The 19,741-nt window shown below is 54.0% G+C and overlaps 1 protein-coding gene across 8 annotated transcripts in view; it reads right to left on the bottom strand.

Moving 5' to 3' along the window:
• Positions 1–19,741, bottom strand: part of RAP1GAP2 (RAP1 GTPase activating protein 2) — a 215,481-nt gene that overhangs the window by 181,168 nt on the left and 14,572 nt on the right. For 5 of the 8 annotated variants that reach the window (XM_082370628.1, XM_082370634.1, XM_082370633.1 and 2 more), the window contains one exon: positions 230–265. In XM_082370628.1, coding sequence (XP_082226754.1) covers positions 230–265 — 36 coding nt within the window. Of the gene's footprint in view, positions 1–229; positions 266–3,376; positions 3,458–19,117; positions 19,271–19,741 lie in introns of those variants that run through there. The other 3 variants (XM_082370639.1, XM_082370630.1, XM_082370629.1) reach the window with 2 other exon arrangements.

The raw sequence follows: 19,741 nt of genomic DNA, 5'->3' as shown, positions 1-19,741 counted from the left end.
ACTGGTCCCCCTGCTTGCTTTCCAGCATCTGCCTTTTCCCGGATACTTCAGGAATCAAGAGCTCAGTCCAGCCTCCTCCAAGTCCACAAGCCCCTGGACTGAGACGGAGAATCTGACAAATGCAACAGTCCCGCTCACGTTTTCCACAACCAGGAGGGAAATGAGGGCCCCAGAAGAGCTCTATCTGCCGTTACCTCTGACCTTTACGTAACAGGAAGTGGCTACTTACTTGACCTTCAGGCTCGCCAGCATGGTCTTGTCGATCCTGCCGAGAGAAAAGCAAGGGCTTCCGTCAGTGCCAGGGCTGAAGGCTCCCACCTAGCACCTGCAGGGGACAGGTCCCGGGGCCAGCCCAGACCACCAGCCCTGCAGGGTCCTGGACAATGTTGCTTCAGGAGGAAGGAAGTCCTCCTCCAGCCCAGAAAGGGAGGACTTGGGAGCTCTGGGAGGGCTGGAGCCACTCATAACCCAGTGAGATGGGTCCTGTTATTCTCCTTATTTTAGAGATGAGGAAACAGGCTCGGGAGGATACAATCACTGGCCCAGTCTGGATCCCAGTATCTGACTCCAGACCCAGGGATCTAAAGCACTTTGTATGCCATCTCTCCTTTCATTACCCAAGCTCCACAAGAGGACTCTGCAACCCAGCCTCATGGGTCACAGCGGCTGGACAATCAATGCATGGGTATTGCCTGGGATTCTGCTTTAGAAAGACGCCACAACCTCCAGCACCAGGGACCCTCCTGCTCTGGGAGCTGCCAGTTCCTCTAAGAAGGCATAAGCCACTCCTGAGACAGAACCTGACAGCAGGTGCCAGGGTGCACAGGAGGTGGGATCTGTCGGGCACAGGAGCTCAGAGCCCGGAAGATCACGTTTGCGGCAGACTGTCCTGGCAGCCAGCAACTCTACCCCAGCCTGCGCCCACCCTTGCTGGAAGACAAGGCAGGGCTGCTAGGCTTCTATTTTTACCCTCTGCATATGTCAGCCCTTATGGCTGGTAAAAGAGGCCCCTTCCTCTCTCCAGAGACAGAAAGGTAGGCGAGATTCCCACTCTCTGTCTCCTCTTGCTTAGGGGGTCACAAATACCAGGGTCACATCACCATCAGTGTCACCACTGCGCCATGTCATCATTGCCATTAATGCCACCAAAATCACCACCACCTCCAGGAGGCTTGAAACCCTGGAAAGTTCTTATAGCCACCTCTGTCCAGCGGCTCAGCTCTGCCACAAGCTCCCCATACACGCGACTACTGGGGCCCCAGGGAGGAGGGGAGCCGTGTCAGGGGCCACACGGTGAGGACGCAGAGCTGCCTCAGCAATCACGAGACAGCACCAAGCCCCTGAGCTGGGGGGTGGGATCCTTCCACCCTGAGTAAACTCCCAGCACCTTCTGATCCCAACAGCAAAATAAGCCACACCCGAGGCTCCTGGCCCAGGTCCCTCCTCCCAGCTTCTTCCCCACGGGCCCCCTGGGCCCCTTCCTTGGTGCTTCCACGAGGCCCCCAGGGGTCTCATTGGGTTCCTAACCCCCTCTGGTATGGAGACCCTCCTCCTCTCCCATTCAACTCACTGAAAGGGAGTAAGGTGGACCCAGGAGCAGATCCCTGCACTCTGCTCTAACATCCGTCACCCAGAGCAACCCAACTGGAAGCCCTATCCATAAGCCCTTACATTTTATATTTTCCCTAGGAATCTTTTTAAATTCTTACAACATCCCTTCGTTGTGGGTAAGGCAGAAATTCCCCATTTACACATGGAGAAACTGAGACCTGGAGAGAGGAAGTGTCCCATCTGGGTTCCTCAAAGAGCAGAAGAGTAGCAGCACCTTCCTTAACCCAGGGTTCCCAGCATGCCCTCTCACCCCACCACCCGCCACCAGCCACCCACCAACTCTCTGGGTCACACTCTGGGCCACAGCAGCCCCGGTCCCGGGACCCACATCCACACCTACTCAGTCAACCGGGCTCCCACGGGGGTGTGGCCTCGGAGGGCAGGGTCTATGGCTTGGCAGGGCTGAGATGGGGAGATAGGGCAGCGCTGTGACACTGAGCTTTTCCCTTTCAGGAAACCAAGGTCCCCAGGTTCTTCCAGGTGCCATCTCTCTCCTCTCTCCCCTGCCCCATCCCATTCACTCTCATCACCTTGTCCACCAATGCTAGTGGACAACCACCCTGGCATCCAACGGAGCTCCGAAAATACCACCCCCAAGATTCTTTTCACTGTCTGGAGTGGACCAGGGCTCCAGGAATCTGTAATTTAGCCCTCAAACAACTGCAATATCCCTTCCCTGCTGAAAGCCATCCCCGTATGATAGCCACCCTAACCCTCCAGCCCCACCAGGAAGCTCTGCCATCCCATGTCTTGCAGCCCCTGTGCTCCCTCCCACTCTCCTTCACCTCTTATGCCCCCCACTACTGGCCACCCAGCTTCCACACCAGGACAGCCCTGGCCACCCTCCCCACCTCAGCAGTGGGAACCTCTTCTTTGACAATGCTCCAAGCCTAGAAGCTGAAAGGAAACTGATAATGAAAACCACTAGACCCCGTTCCCCAGCTGAGGAGAAGCTGCCGGCAGCTGGTAACCAGAGACAAGTCTTTGACCTCAGTTTCCCCACTTTATGGCCCCATAGGGAGGAAAGAGCCTCTCCTTTGTCCCAGACAGAAACTTAGCAGCAAAAGGTGGCCCAGAGGGTCAGGCAAGACGCTGGGGCACAGCCCCAGCTGCCCAGACTGGCTGTAGGGGGAGGGCAGGGAGGGGCCCCTGGCGACAGGCCTGCCCCCTCCTCTCACTGCTCACCCCTGCAGAGAGGAGACAGCCCAAAGGCCGAGCAGGCCACACACTCTCCCGGCCACGAAGTCACAGAGATGACCCAGACAGGAGCATAACACACATGCACAGACAAGAGCACACACAGGTCCATAAGCTCCGAGGCGCAGACCGGCATCCGCTCAGAAGCACAGAGTGCACACGTGGTCACGCGCCAGCACACCCACCCAGCCAGGCACACACCTCACACCCGGCCGCACAGACGTGCACACCTAAACACACAGTCCCAGATACACACGTGTTCACAGTCATCACAGATGCACATACACATATATGGAAACACATGACACAGAGGCCCACGTTCACCCGTCAGAGTCACACTCACACTGGCTCCAGCTCCGACCTCTGAATTCCCTAGAAGATTGTACCCAAGGGACAGTGAGGAAAAGCCTGGTGCTCCCCCCACAGGATCGTCCATCTCCATCCCGCCAAGCATCTGAAAGTACCCCCCCACTGCCCCCTACAGACCAGGTCTCAGCCACAGGCTCAACCGGGCTTCACGGCCAGATTCGCTCCCACCCCTTCACCCGCCCTCCCATCTGTTACCCACCATCCGAAGCCCCCAAAGGAGACGCTGCGCTTCCTGCCAAACATGGTCGTGACGGAGGGGCCCCTGGTCCAGCGATGCCCCCGGGGCTGTTGGCAAGACTGCTGCGGCCTTGGAGCAGCGGGGTCGACAGCCACCGGCAAAGGGCGGGGCGCCCGGCGTGGCACCTCCCCCAACGCCTGCCCCCCAGCCCGGCTTCCTGTGGGTGAGGCCGCGGGGTGGGAGGGGTGTCCTGCCCCCCAGGATGCACCAAGACAGGCAGGGGAGGTCGCAGAGGGCAGCTTCCCCACGCCCGGAGGAACCCGCAGCTCCGGAAGGGGCTCGGCCGGCAGATTGCACCACAGCCCGGGTTGGCAGCTCTGCCGCACACAGCCCAGGCTGCCCGGAACCCAAGGAGGCCCGAGGATTCCCATGATTGTGCCTGGGAGGGGGAGAGAGACCTGGCTGGAAGGCGTAGGGAGCCGGGCCGACGCGGGCCCACACCGACTCCCTGGGGCTGCCAGAGGCGGGACCTTGGCCTTTCTGCCTCCACCGTACCAGATAAACCTGCCCCACACGTGCACGCATGTGGACACAAGTATACGTGCACCCACGTGGGCCCAGGGGCACACACACGTGCACACATATACGCACAGGACCCACGGGTACACCTAGGCGCACGCGTGCTCACATACATCAGCAGACGCCGGCACACACGTGCACGCAGGTACTGCATGCTCACATGCAGGTGCGTGCATGTGACGTTTACAAAGACACCCACACATCCACTCATACACATACAACTCCCCATACAAACACACGCTCACACATACATCATACACGTGCACACACCTAGGCGCACGCTCAGATCGCACACACGCCTACAAGGCGCCCTCACGTACACAGGCACAGGCACAGGCACAGATCTGTACTGCTCAGATGCCCTTGAGCGTCTAGACAGAGGTCAGCAGTGCCGAGCTCCTGCCGGCAGTGGCAGAGGTGGCAGGTGGCACCGATGTGCACGTCTTTGCCTTTCTCACTGGAACCACAAGTCCTAATCTCTGTCTGCACCAGTGCTGACCGTGCCTGGTACACGGTAGGTGCTCACTAATGAGAGCCCCGTAGAAGAGTGCAGCACATACATACAGCAGCCTAGGGTAGAGGGTCACAGGCGGGGTGCCAGGTCCCCGCCCCTACCAAGCAGTGGAGAAGCTTCCACCATTGGCCTTTCCCACTGGCCCACCTTCCCCGGAGCTGGGAGTCAGGTCCGCACTGTGGTGCCAGAGGGCCACCCCCAGGTTGTGGACAAAGGGCACAGGCATTTTTATTTTCTTGACTCCTCCGCTGCAGGGGACACAAGGGGCCTCAGGCCCTATGGGGGCAGCACAGGGTCCTGACCGAGTTCAGGGCTACGGGTGGCAAGTGTGGGGTCCTGTGCTCCAGGGCAGTTGGCTGCTCAGCAGGGGCCTGGTGGTCCTTGGTTCAGGTTGCACCCTCCACCCTCACCTTCATCAGAAAAGGAAGGATCAAGTGGTTCACTCCCTAGGGTTGCATAGACCACCGGCTTCCCACTGGACGTCCACTCCACCCAGATCTGTCACCCCTACTGCACCCACCCCACACTCAGGAGATGCTCAGCAGGTACCATGGACACCCTGGGTCCTGCCTGTCCTGCATCCTTTTGGCCTCCCTCTGAGCAAGACAGCTCTGTGCTCCATATCTGCCCCCAGGCGGGACACCTGGCCAGGCCTGGCCAACCAGGGCTTCACCCTCCTGGCTGCAGTGACTGGTTTGGGAGTGGGCAGGAGACCTAATCGGACCCAACAGGACTCACTCCCTCAATGCTTCCCCCCTCTCCTCCCCAGGGTTGCTGAACCACAGGATGGAGCACCAGGGTAAGCCAGAAACGGCTCACAGCCTCAGCCCAGGCGTCATATGGGTTACTAATAACTAATAACCCACATTCCTTTTGCAAAGTACTTACTTTTTTTATCAATTAGAGGGAGTTCCTAGTGAGCCCATCATTGGAGCACATCATCTGACACGCTTCCATGTGGGAGAGAGAGGAGGGGCTGCAGTCACAGCAAGCTTGGGCACTTCCGGCCTTCCGTCTTATCTATTCTTATCTGTACACACATGTGATCATGTGTGCTTGCTGTCCACCAACATATTCTAGGGGAAGACACAGCTGAGAGATGCTCTGATTCTGGCCCTCCTAGTCTGCCAAGACACCCAGATAAAACCCAGGTAGGAGGCCACCTGGGCCAAATGTTCGCAGACCCAGAGGGGACACAGGCCCAAGCCCAAGCATCTGAAGGTCAGAAGGGCAGCCCAAGGACCAGGTAGGGAGGAGCATTTCAAGACCAGGCTGGATTCTCCCACCTTGCACGGCAGCCACAAAAGACACGGGGTCATGGGATTCAGACACCTGACCAAGGAGCGGCAATGGCCTGGCTGCATCAGCAGGAAGGGCACAGGACTCACAGCCTGGACTTGAAGTTGAGAGTCCAGAAGGGCCGGTGCCCTCTTCGCCCCCCAGAGTAAGGGCCCAGAGAAAGAGAAGGGAAGTTCCCAGATAGCTTTCAATTTTACCGCATAAGCTCGGGAGGGAGGTGAGAGCCATTCTAGAGCCTCATCCACTCTCCTCTCCTCAGTGCTCAGGCTTCCGAGCTTTGGAGCTGTGTGACCTCCAGCAACTTACCTAACCTCTCTAGGCCTCAGTTTCCTCCTCCATAATAGGGGGTGGCTGCCACCAACCTCACAAGACTATAAATGAACGTAAACACAGCACAGGGCTCCCATACCATTACCGGAGCTGTTATATGTACTATCTATTATGATTCCACCCCTTCCCTCGGTCCTACGCAGCTTCCAGCTGCCCCTGCTCTGACCCCTCTGTTCTTCTTCTGGGTGGAGGTGGGCAGCGAGGAGTCCATGGCTCTCTGGGAAGGACTGCAAGTCAAGAGAAAAGAGAAGCACGCTGTGTGCCAGGCCCAGCCCTCCTGCCCCACCAAGCACAGCCCAGCTTCCTCCCAAACCTCAGCTGACTCAGCATGTGGGCAGTCAGGGTGGAGATAAGGACAAGCTATGGGGACAGGGGGGCCAGGGGCAGCGCTGTGACTGTGAGTTGACCATGGGTCAGCACTGACCTTTCAATCTCACAACCACCTCTGAGATAGCACCACTTTATCCCCATTTTACAGACGGTGACACTGAGGCACAGAGAGGTTAAGGAACCTGTGTGATGGTGGCAGAGCCAGGTCTGATTCCAGAGCCCAAGTTCTCAGCCACTGTTCTGCACAATGATCTGCATCATCAGATCAAACCTGCCCCACTGACTCTGGAACCTACAGCAATGCCCAGTTCACGCAACGCCCATTTTACAGATGGGGAAACGAAGGCCCTGAAAGCAAAGCTCAGCTCAACAGCCAGGAAAGAACAACAATGAAGCAGGAAAGAGCACATGCCTGAGTCCTTCTCACCTGAGGTTGCTCCTTGCCCTTCCACAGAGGAAGGGCCCACTTTGGGTCATCAAGTCACAAGGCCCTGGCTTCCCCGGTGGAGGCCTGTGGGTATTTCTGGTCCAGCTGAGGGAGCAAGTACCAACCAGAGCCCCAACCCCAGGACAGAGCTCCAGGGAACCCACCCAGTTCTCTGGATTTTAGAGAAACGTGGGGCGGAGAAAGCTGGCTGGGATCAGAGGAGGAGAGGCAGCCCAGGCCCCTGCCAGGAGCCCCTCCATCATATCTGCAGTCCCTTGAGGGCAGGAGGGAAGGGAGAGACAGTGTGGTTTCCTCCACTTCAGCAGCTCTGTCCTCGCAGCCACCAGCAGGAGGTAAAAGATGAAACAAGCTCCTTTCCCAGGCGTGGGGATGAGGCAGTTACAGGAAGCTGAGGAAACAGATGTCCCGAGAGAAGCAGGCACTAGATCATTCAGCCTGGATCCTCCCCCACTCCAGACAACATAAGCTGGCATCAGTACCGACCCCGTAAGGCTCAGCTCTCCTCCTATCTCGACCACTGAATCACCTTGAGCAGGTCACGTGCTCTTTGGAGGCTTCAGTTGACCTTGCCTCAAAGGGGAGGCTAGATTAGCCTCTGCTTCCTTGATAAACCAGGTGAGGACAAAGCACAGTGGCAGAGAAGGACACTCTGATCTCCAGGAAGACAGGGTGCCATGGTATTCAGAGCCAGCAGACCCACACTGGTTGGGAATCTACACCTTGGGATGGAGATAAAATGACATCTCACATCTGCATTGTGATTTACAGTGCCCTGATCACTTCCCCCCTCACGCTGTCTCAAGGGCTAGACTGAATTTCCCATTGCACAAGTTCTGAAAAGCAAGATGATGACCAAAAAAATTACAAGAGAAGCGCTTGTGAAAACTCGGTTCCAAGAGCAGGACCCCAACATATGACAGTTGTGTGATTTATTCTGATTTGTTCGGTAACGCTGTCTACCAAGAGAACTCCCAGCAACACGTGGTTGTGAACTAAAGAAGCTGCAACATGTACCATTATTTTAAATTATTTTTAAATAATAATAAAGTATTTTTACCCATCAGATAAGTTAAAAAAAAAAACCTTGATAATGGTGTGAGGATGTAAGGAAACAGGCACCCCACCATTAGTGTGTAGATATTTGGCAAGATCTATTAAAATATTAAGTGCACATACTGTTTGTGCCAACACTTCTGTTTTTAGAGATTTATCCGGGGAATTCCCTGGCGGTCCAGTGGTTAGGACTCTGCACTTTCACTACCAAGGGCCCGGGTTCAATCCCTGTTTGGGGAACTAAGGTCCCACAATTTTCGTGGCACGGCCAAAAAAAAAAAGAAGAAGAAAAAGAGATTTATCCTACTGGTAAACTCATACAAGCTGACAAGATCTATGCACACAGATGTTAACTATATCATTGTTTATAATAGCAAATACAATTAGTAACATAAATAACCATCATTTCACGATATTGTGGAACAAGCATACAATGGAATACTGTGCAGCCATTGAAAAGAAGGAGGTAGGATTTATATGTGTTACTACATAAAGATACCCTAAAAACTAAAAAAACAACAAACAGGGGTTTCCCTGGTGGCGCAGTGGTTGAGAATCCGCCTGCCAATGCAGGGGACACGGGTTCAATCCCTGGTCCAGGAAGATCCCACATGCCGCGGAGCAACTAAGCCCATGCGCCACAACTACTGAGCCTGTGCTCTAGAGCCCGTCAGCCACAATTACTGAGCCCGCGTGCCACAACTACTGAAGCCCACGCACCTAGAGCCCGTGCTCGGCAACAAAAGAAGCCACCGCAATGGGAAGCCCACGCACTGCAACGAAGAGTAGCGCCCGCTCGCTGCAACTAGAGAAAGCCCGCGTGCAGCAACGAAGACCCAACACAGCCAAAAAAAAAGAAATAAAATAAATTTATTTTAAAAATTAAAAATTAAAAAATTAAAAAACAAAAAGACACAGAACAGGGACTTCCCTGGTGGTCCAGTGGTTAAGAATCCACCTTCCAATGCAGGGGACTTGGGTTCGATCCCACATGCCACGGGGCAACTAAGCCCGCACGCTGCAACTACTGAGCCCGAGCACCTCACCTAGAGAGCCCACATGCTGCAACTCAGACCCGACGCATCCAAAAATAAATAAATAAATAAAATTAAAAAAAAAAAAAAAGACAGAACAGCTCATATAATAGGATCCCATTAGTTTAAATAAATACATAAATTCTTAGATATGCCTAGACAATTTCTGGAAGGAAACATAAGCAATGGTCCAAGACTGGTTACCTCTGAAGAATGGGACTGGAACTGGAAAAGTGGGGGGAAGAACCTTTTCACTTTATGTCCTCCTGTGCTGCTTGATTTTTTTTTTTTTTACCAAGAACATGTTATAATTTAAAGAAAAAGTGTTAAACAGATGGTTTGCTAAGAAGAAGAAAGAAGATGAAGACGAAGAGGAGGAGGGGTGGGGTGGAAGCTACAGAAGCTCATTTCTTTAAAACCTTCTTAAACTATTTAGAGCTCAGACTGACTGTTGACCCCGGTCCTGAGGTCACCTCTTCTACCCTGAAGGCAAGTCTGTCTTGCCCCAGAGAGGTAGAACCCAGGTCTCTCTCTCTCTCAGTATCTGACTCCAGATGGTTCTTCCATCCACTCTGGTTGTTTTGTTTGTTTGTTTTGTTTTGTTTTTTGGCTGCGCCACTCGTCTTGTGGGATCTTAGTTCCCTGACTAGGGATTGAACCCGGGCCCTCGGCATTGAGAGCACAGAGTCCTAACTGCTGGACCACCAGAGAATTCCCCATCCACTCTGCTTTTAAGCATAGTTTGTCTTTCAACCTTAAGTAAGAAAACCCCAAGGAGACCAATATACCACTTTGCTGGGGGAAATTTGACAGTTCACGTCGGAATCCTTACCTTCATGCCAAGAAGCTTCTAGAGTGCAGATCATGGCCAGTTTGGGGACCTGGGTGTTGGTTTTACATGGGTATGTCAAGCCTGTGGAAATCCATCAACCTACACACTTACAACCTGTGCACTTCTCTGTATGTATATTATGCTTCAATAGGAAGTTTTTTATAAATATGCATACATTTTGACCTAGAAATCCCAAGGGGAAAAAATCAGAGCTGTGTGCCAGGTTGTACTTTTGAGGGTCTCCAGCTCATTGTTGTCATAACTATGAAATGCTGGGAACAATCTAAATTTCCAACAGTAGGAGTAGGTTAGAGAAAGACAACATCTCTCAACAATACAGTTCATCTCAGCCAACCAACCACAGATAGAAAATATTCGGGAAAAAAATTTCCATAAAATTCCAAAAGCAAAACTGGAATTTGCCATGCTGGCAACTATTTACATAGCATTTACATTGTATTAGGTATTATAAGTAATCTATACATGATTTAAAGTATATGGGAGACCTAACTGACCATCAACATATGAATGGATAAAGATGATGTGGTATATGTATACAATCGAATACCACTCAGCCATAAAAAACAATGAAATTTTGCCATTTGCAACAACTTGGTGGACCTGGAAGGTATTACACTTAGTGAAACAAGTCAGACAGAGAAAGACTGTTATCATTTATATTTCAAATCTAAAAATAAAACAAAAGAATGAACATAACAAAACAGAAACAGACTCACAGATATAGAGAAGAAACCAGTGGATACCAGTGGGGAGAGGGAAGGTGGTGGGGGACAAGATAGGGGTAGGGAATTAAGAGGTACAAACTATATTTTCTAATAAATTTAAATGGAGTATAATCTTAAATTATTTTTAAATTTAAAAAATAAAGTATAAGGGAGAATGGCATAGGTTATATGCAAATTCTCCACACCATTTTATATAAGGGACTTGAGCATCACAGGATTTTGGTATACTGGGGGGGAGCGGGGTGGGGGGGCAGTCCCAGAAGCAATCTCCCAAGGATACTGAGGGACGACTGCATATGTGATGCCAGGGCAAACCAGGTACAGTAAGTCTCTGAATAGAATGCAACAGGCTAACTAATATGCTCAGGACTATATTGTTCAGGAGGTGAGATTAAAGATCATGACTTGTTCTTCTTTGTGCTTTCCTGAACTTTCTAAGTTTTCTGAAATAAGCAGGTTTTGCTTTTATAATTAGAAAAACACAATAAATGCTATTTAAAATAACAACAAATAAAAGGAAGTAAAAGGAGGCAAGAAAGGGGACGGGCCCAGTGTTATAAAATAGTGGTTCTCACATGCTCCAGGTGTGAGAACCACCTGGGGCTTGAATAGCATGGGTTCAAACCCCAGCCCTGCTGCTTGCAAGCAGTGTGAACTTGGGCAAGTTCCTCAACCTCTCTGTGCCTCAGACCAGACTCCTCATCTATTAAATGAGGATACTAATGGTACCTACCTCATAGGGCTGTTGGGAGGGGTATATGAGTTAATACGTGTTAAGCCTTCAGAGCGGTGTCTGGCACGGATCTGTAGACCTGTTAGCCAGTGCAATGGCTAAAATTCGGATACCATCGTTCTAGGGTAGGGTCATGGAATCTGCATCTTTAACAAACTCCCCAGATGATTCTAATCCAGTGAGAAACACTGGAATGAAATCCACTAGGATACTCCCATTATCTTTGGGGGCCCTGGAGTTATCTGTAGGAAAGCTTCGGAACTAGGAGTTGTCTAAAGGAGATCACAAAGCCAGCTCTTCGCTCTCCCCCATTCAGCTGTGTCACTCCCCACCCTCCCCTACTACTGCAGAGCCTCACCTGGATACTTCCCTCTCCAGATGGGAGAGAAGGTAGGTGTCGGCGCCCTCTACAGGCAAGTCTGGGTAGTGCAAGGAGGAAAAGAGGGCATCTTCTTGCTTATATTTCTAGGATGGCAGCCATACTGCCCCCTGGCAAAAGCGATTGAGGGATGGAGGAATTCTCTGTATGGCAAGAGATAAGCAACAACCACCTGGTGTCAGAGCACATGGGTTCCAGCCCTGATTCTGACGTTAAATGTGGCTGTGGGGAAATCGCTTAAACTCCCTCCGCCTCACTTTGTTCATCTATAAAGAATAACTGGGCTTCCCTGGTGGCGCAGTGGTTGAGAATCTGCCTGCTAATGGAGGGGACGCGGATTCGAGCCCTGGTCTGGGAAGATCCCACACGCCGCAGAGCAGCTGGGCCCGTGAGCCACAATTACTGAGCCTGTGCGTCTGGAGCCTGTGCTCCGCAACAAGAGAGGCCGCGATAGTGAGAGGCCCGCGCACCGCGATGAATGAGTGGCCCCCGCTTGCCACAACTAGAGAAAGCCCTCGCACAGAAACGAAGACCCAACTCAGCCATAAATAAATAAAATAAATAAATAAATAAAAATTTTTAAAAAAAAGAATAACTGCCAACATTTCTTGAGTATTTCCCATGAACCAGTTACGCCATGATTTTATTTCATTTAATCCTTACCATAACCATGTCCTCCATCCTGGTGAGGAAATGGAGCCTCAGAAAGGTTAAGAGATGTGCCCAAGGTCACAGGGCTGGCAGGTGGCAGCAGCAGAATTCAAACCCAGAGCCTCTGCTTTTAACAATTCTGCCATTTCTATAGAGAATGAGGGCAGTGCTAGATGTGAGATACAGCCAGGCTGGGCTCCAGCAAACCCCTAGATTTTCCCTGGCTCCCTGCCAATGCCCAGCTGAGGAGTACCCCAACCTGGGCCCGGACAAGGAAACCCTGAGATTCCTCCCCGGGCCTGGCAAGCCAGGCTGGGGAGTCATTCTTCTGGCAGATGAACAGTGACTCAGATGGAGGCAGGCAGGGGGAACAGAGAAAAGGAGGGAGCTACACACAAAAAAAGGCCTGCACCTCAAACACAGCATGTTCATTTACCCTGACTTCCCTGGATAAAGATGGAGGTCCTCGTGGGATCTGTGCCTCCAGACCCAGAGGAATCCTGCTGGAGCCCCAGCTTTGTGGCATCTCCACCAACCCTGTCCCTTGCCCCTTTGAAGGGAGCAGGGCTGACTTAGAATCACATAATAAAAGGAGACAGAAAAGGCCTTTTCCACTCAGGGTCCCCTCTTCTTTCCCCATCACCGGCCCCACCCTCAGAAGGACTCTGCACAGGTAGGTGCCTCCTGTATTACATGAGAGTTGGGGGTGGAACTGGGGCTGGAACCTGCAGCTCGGTGAAAACCTGGACCAATGCCTTACCTGAGGCCAAGGGGATCTGTGGGTAGAAGTGTAGTCACCGCTAAATAACCCAGTGAGTACGAAATAACCCAATACATGCTGATGGTGTTCCCACTTTACAGATGGAGAAATTGGGGCACAGAGAGACTAAGTAATTTGCTCAAGGTCACACTCCGAACAAGTGGCTGTGGCAGACTGTATTTTCCAAAGATGGCCCCACCATCCCATAATATATCCCCATTCCACATGCTCTTCTTACCCTGTGACATTAACACCCTTCCATTAAGCAGTGGGGTATACGTTCCCCTCTCTTGGATCCTGGTGGATCTGTGACTCTGGCAGAAGTGAAGCTGCATCATTTGCAAGGCCAGGTAAGAAAAGGTGAAATAGCTTCTGTCTGGCTCTTTCTTGCCCCTAATCCAGCCAGCACACTGTGAGGAAGCCCAAACTAGCACACAGAGGGGGCACACAGAGAGGCCTGTGTGGCGAGGAACTAAGACCTCATGCCAACAGCCAGCACCAAATGCCAGACATGTGAGCAGCTGAGCCTTCAGACAATCCCAGTCCCTGGACTTTGAGCCACCCCAGAAGACAATGGCAGAGCAGATACAAGTATCCCCACAAGCCCTGCCCAAATGGCAGATTCCTGAGCAAAATAAACATCACTGTTGTTTCAGGCCATAAGCTTCTGGACGGTTTATTATGCAGCATCAGATAAGCAGAACAGTGAACCAAGCGAGCTGGCTCCAGAGCTGTGTTCCTGGCCACCCTGCAGTGGTCCCTGCTGTGAGAGACAATGTAGAGAAGGGCTACAGAGCTTAGGTCTGGAGTCAGACATACCTTCATGTATTCAATCATTCATCCACTCATCAAATGTTTATCACATCCCTACTTTGTTCCAGGCTCTCTGCTAGTGCTGAGGGTATTTCAGTGAACAAGACAGACAAATCCCTGGGGGGGGACTAAGGGTGGGGAGGTGGAGGACAAGAGAGGGATAACTTTACAACAGGTATTTACAATAGGGTGATGTGATCCAAAGAGGAGTTGGGGGGTGGGTGGGGAGCTCTGTTTAGAGGGGATGATCTGAGTCGGCCTCTCTGAAGGAGAGACTGTAAGGATGAGATGGATGCAGCTTTGTGAAGAGTGGAGGGCACAGCAACAAGTGTCAAGAATAGACCCAGCTTCAGGTCCTGGCTCCACTACTTACTAGCTGTGTGACCTTGTGGAAGTGACCCAGCCTCTCTGAGCCTCCACTTCCTCATAAGATGGGGATGCTTTCAGAAGCCACCTCATTGGATTGTTCTGAGGAGCCAATGAGCTAATACATGTATCTTGTGAGTTCAGGGCCTGGCACAGGAAGAGATCCGTAAATTTAAATGATTATGCTGAGGCCAAGGCTGCCAGTGGGATGCCTGGAGCCTCAGAGACCATTCTGCTCCCCATCAGAAACTGCCAGGCATGGCTACGAGGGAAGAGAATATGGACAGTGGAGGTGGGGGAGCCTTCCCACTGCTGCACTGGTGCCCAAGCCCCTGAGGATGGGTGAAGTGGAGGGGGGCGCACACACCTCCCTGAAGATGCTGACACATAGCCTGCCACCCGCTGCAGCCGTCCTGACTCATCTCCTCCACCCAGGGCTCACCCACCCATCACCCTCAGCTCAGAGCTTGAAGGATGGGGCTGGAGATGGGACTGGTTGTCTCTCCCCAGGCCCCACCTGAACAGCAGTGGGCACCCACACAGCCAGTGGGGGAGAAGCAATTTCCTCAAGGCAGAGGGAGGGACAGGGACAGGAATCCCGGAAAGAGGGCAGAGCTGGGCAGGGCAGAAGACTCAGGGGCCTCAGGGGGCCAGGAAATCCTTCTGGGTAAAGTATCACCAGCCATCAGACCTGCACACCCTCAAGGACCCTGGAGAGCGCCGGGTCGTGGCCAACTCACATACCCAGAGAAAAGAAAACAAATAAGCCGGGGCACAGCACAATGCACACAGAGACATGCTCAGAGGCCCACAGGTAACCACACAGAGATGTGCAGACACAGTGATCCAGCAACACGCCCTCCAGGGACCCGCGTGTACAGATGCGCACGCACGCACAGGTGTACCTCACTGTGCCTGACTGCCTGTCTCTCCCCTCCAGCTCTTGCTCACTACCAGTCATCTCATTGGCAGGGTCCCCCAGGTGCCCATACCTGATGCCATCTGCTGACCCAGACTTGGTAGGGCCCAGCTAGCGCACCCAGCATGACCCGGGAAGGAGGCTGACAGCCCTGGATCTGGACTAGGGGAGGGGGTGGAACACCAGCCAGCCCGGAGAGCAGGAGCAAGTTCAGAACCCAAACCAGGTCTCAGGCCAGCCTCCCCAGAGCACTGTCCTTGCCTTGGTGTCCCACCTGCCTTGGGAGCCCCAGTGGCCACTTTGCATCTTGAGAAGATAGACTGGAATCTCTTTCTAACTTATCTATAAGGCCTAAAGCGTGGTGGCAAACAGAGTAAAAAAAACAAACAATAACAACAACAAAAAGAAAGTGTAGCATGGCAGACTGAGATCAGACATGATCCAGAACTTCTCACTAGAAAAGCACCAAGGCATTGAAAAAGGTGTGGGCAAGAAGAGAGTGTCATCTGGCTCTTTAAAAGGGGAGGAGGGACTTCCCTCGTGGTCCAGTGGTTAGGGCTCTGCGCTTCCACTGCAGGGGGCACGGGTTCAATCCCTGGTCAGGGAACTAAGATCCTGCATGTCGCAGCGCGGCCAAATAAAATAAAATAAAATAAAAAAATAAAAAGGGAGGAGACGGATAAGCTGGCATTACTGATTCTTTTTTTTACTAAACTTATTAAAAACAAAAGGAGTCCCAAATTACAGAGGTCAGAGGAGTCTTTAAATGACTGTAAATGAAGACAGTAGCTGTTGCAACCGCCCAGCCTAGGCTAGGTGTGACCTTGCCTGAAGGCAGAAGGATGGACACCATGACCTTTGTATTGCCAGCCTGAGCTGCTCCTGCATAAGCAAGAGGAAGCTGGACACCTTCCCCACTGTACGACCTCCCCCTGGGGAGGGCCACGTTGCCCAGAGATGGGAGAGGATAGGAAGACAAGGGTCACCGTGGTACCATGGCAACGGGTCTTGGCAGAGGTACATCCTCGCCTTCTCCAATCACCGCTCACAACGGGACCCAAGTGTTTGCTGACAGCACCTCACCTGCCAACGTGGGTGGTGGCCCAGGAGGAGCAGGTAGATGCACTGGAAAAAGGAAAAGGAGGGAGCTTATAGGTGCTGTACCCTGAAATAGGATACCTGCCCCGGCTTATGCCCTAGGGCCTCCCCAACTAATCCTCAACCAGTGCCGTCCCTTCCCTCACACCACCTCATCGCTCTCCCACCGGCCCAGCCTGTCCCTGCCACTCCAGACACCCCCCCAATCCTCAGCCACCCCACAGCTCACCACTCCAGACACCCCCCAATCCTCGACTCACCCCACAACCCTGGTTCTGCCACCAGTCTGGGCCACTCTCTGCCAACCCGCTCTCCCCTCCCTTCCTGTTCACTTTCTCTCACCCTCCCCCACCCCGTGCCCTGTCCTCCCCACTGACTGTGGCCCAGACCAGTGCCCACGACCATCTGCCAGCTCCAAACGCCAGCATCTGCCCTCTCGCCACCCGTCCTTCAAACACCTGCTTCTGAGCTGCCTGTTCCCCTCGCCCCTCTGCCCACCCTCCAGGCTCCTGTGTCCTCCAGGGGACAGAGCCCAGGGAAAGGCACATATGAGCAGCTGGCATTGTTGTCTCCAATCCACAGAATGCAAAGCAGAGCCATTCAGGGGTTCTGGGAGACTGGGCCACAGCTCCAGGAGGAAATGACCAGGTCAGGTGTCTGGCCCCTGAGCCCAAGAGTCTCTGACTAGGAGGGGGGTCTTTAGAGGTCACCTAATCCAGCCCCCTCCTCCACTTAAGTGAATGAATATCTGGGCCACCCAGAAGGTGCTGTCTTCCCAAATATACAGAAATATTCCATTCACAGAGCTCTCGCTATGGACCCATCACCATGTTCCAAAACTTAGTAGTATTTTATTGAATACCCGTAACCCCCAGATAAGGAAACTGAGGCTCAGAGAAGATAGGAAATTTGCCCAAGGTCATGCAGTGTCGGACACCTCAGGGTGGACTTCAGACCCTCTCGATCCCACTTCTTACTCCAGCGACTTCTGCAACGACCGGTTCCCTGCAGGCTTTGAGAGCACACATGGCAATGCTTCTTCGAGGACCCAGCAGGACCATCTTTGAAGCCGCAGTGCGGGATGCCCACACGAACCCACTGGGGCCTCACACGTGCAGCCTGGAAGCACGTGGGAGTTAATGTCCACGGACGGAACAGAGCTGATGGATGCACACGTCCCTGTTTCTCTCCCCAGCAGGGCAGTTCTGAAACGCATCCCGTAAGGCTTCTCAGGAGACCTCCCAGGACAGAGCGGTAGTAAGATAAAAAGAATGCATCCTCGGGTTCTGCTTTGGGGGAACACAGGTGGAAACACAGAGAGTGGTGGAGCTGGGATGCAACCCAGGTCTGCTCTGCTGCTGCCACCACCATCCATGCTGGGGTCCCCTTCCCTCGAGGTTCAAGTCATTCTGAACCACAGTGGCTCAGCCACACTTGATCCAGACAGGATCATGGTCGGCGTGGGGACGGGATGGCTGCAGCAGCAGGGTCATCTTCTCTGGAACTGAGGCCACCTCCCGACAAATCGCCTAACAGCCTGGGCTGAGCGGGATTCCCAGCTAGCCGTGCCCTGGCCCTACTCAACTTTAGCATCTGCCTCTGCCCAGAAATTTGGTGACTCTTAAGTCCCCCATCCCATCCAATCCTTCCCACACCCTGTCCCCTCCCCAGTCCTCAACATCTTAGATAGGAGGGGGAACCTGAGGTAGTTTCTGGAAGCCTGAGCAGCCAGATCTAGCAGATACCCACCCTGCCCCACACTCAGAAAATCCAACACACTCGCTTGGAGGTGAGGGCAGAGCTTCCCCCAACTCCTGCCCAGGTCTCAAAGATGTGCTGGGACTTTCCAGGGGGAAAACACTGCTGGGGACCTCACATGCCCTGAGTCACTCCCAGCCTCCCAGCCCCAGGCAGCTGTGATCTCTCTGTTTACTCCTCACTCTGCAGCGGGAAGAACGGGGCGGGGCGGTGCCTTCTCCCCTCTCCATGGGAAACTGAGGCGCCTGGGGCTTAAGGGACAGCCCCAGGGTCACAAAGCATGAAAAGAACCAGAGGGACCTGGCGCCCAGCCCAGGACAACCCTATTATTCCCTATGGAGGCTGCTCTGATGGGGGGCCACTCAGCAGAGGCAGATCCCCGCATTCAGAGCCCAAACCCCACTTGCATATAAATGCCCTTTGGTTTGTTAAGAAAGGTGTAGAGGAGCTATAGAAAACAGATGAGGAGAAAGAAGGATGTCCTCCTCAACCAGCTCCCAGGTCAGGACACCCAGCGTGCCCTGGACCCCCACCCAAGGCAGGCACCCCAAGCTCATCCACCCAGGGCCTCCAGAAATGAGCATCCGGCTGATGATCCTGGCCCGGCCCCAAAGGTCCACAAAGACCTCTCAGACAGCACTCCACCATCCTAGCTCCCCTCCCTGCAACAGGCACAGGTTGGAGCGGGCATGGGGTGGGGTATATGTCCTTTCGGAAAAAAACAAACCAACCCAGCCTAGTTACAGGGTCCTCCTGTGGGTCCTGGTTTTTTCCTTTCACCACCACCTGTAAACACCCCACCTCTGAGCTCCACCTCGGTCAGCTTCTCCACCTCGGTCAGCTACACACTCCATACAGGATGTGTGTGCGCCATGACCCACCCGTAGGGATGTCTGAGGACAGTCACCCCGCCTCCCAAACAACCCACTACGCTGAACTGCTCCGTGGAATCGCAGCGCAGGGCTCACACGCGTCCACACGAGCTGATTTCTCTTTGCAAACACCTGCATTTGCACTCACAACATACACCCCAATTCCACCCTGGGTTCAGACCCACCCAGGACTCGCGTCCTGATCCCTGCTGACTACGGGATTACCACCCAGCCCCGAATCCGCTGACCTTCTGTGAAGCCGGCGCCCGGGGCTCACTTCTCGACGTGGACGGAATGGCAACAGTCTGTCGCGGCGGCTCTCTCGGCCCGTGTGCCCGCGGCGGCGGCGTCCCCCTTCTCCATCCGGCGGCGAGCCCCCTCCTCCTCGGCGACGGGCTGCCCTGGCCGCCCGCCCCGCCGCGCGCACCGTCACCGCGGCGCGCACGCGCGCACCCCGGCCGCGGCTCGCCGGGCACAAAGCGGCTTCCCCTGCCCGCCGCCGTCGCCGCCACGCGCACACCTGGCAGTCGCGCCCCAGCCGCCGGAGCCGCGCTCGCCGCGGGAAAGCCCGCGCCTGGCCGAGGCGGGGCCCTCCTGCCGCCCTCCGCGACGCCGCCGCCTGGGTCCGCGCCCCGGTTCCGGCAGTGCCCACCCGACTCACCCCGCGCCGCAGCCGCGTAGCTGCCGGAAAGTGGGGGGGAGACAGAGGGGCGGGCACGAGCGGCAGGAGAGGGCGCGGGGGCGGAGGCGGGGCCGGTACGGCGAGTGCGGGGTGCGGCGCCCGCGGGATGCTCCCGTCGCCGCCGCCAGGGGACTGCCCGAGGCGGCTCCTCGGGAACAAAGGAGCGGGGAGGGGCAGGCGTGCCCAAGGG

Source organism: Balaenoptera borealis (genome assembly GCF_965194805.1).
Source record: "Balaenoptera borealis genome assembly, chromosome: 20".
In the NCBI taxonomy this organism is placed as follows: Eukaryota; Metazoa; Chordata; class Mammalia; order Artiodactyla; family Balaenopteridae; genus Balaenoptera; species Balaenoptera borealis.
This window is presented reverse-complemented; position numbering and strand designations above follow the sequence as displayed.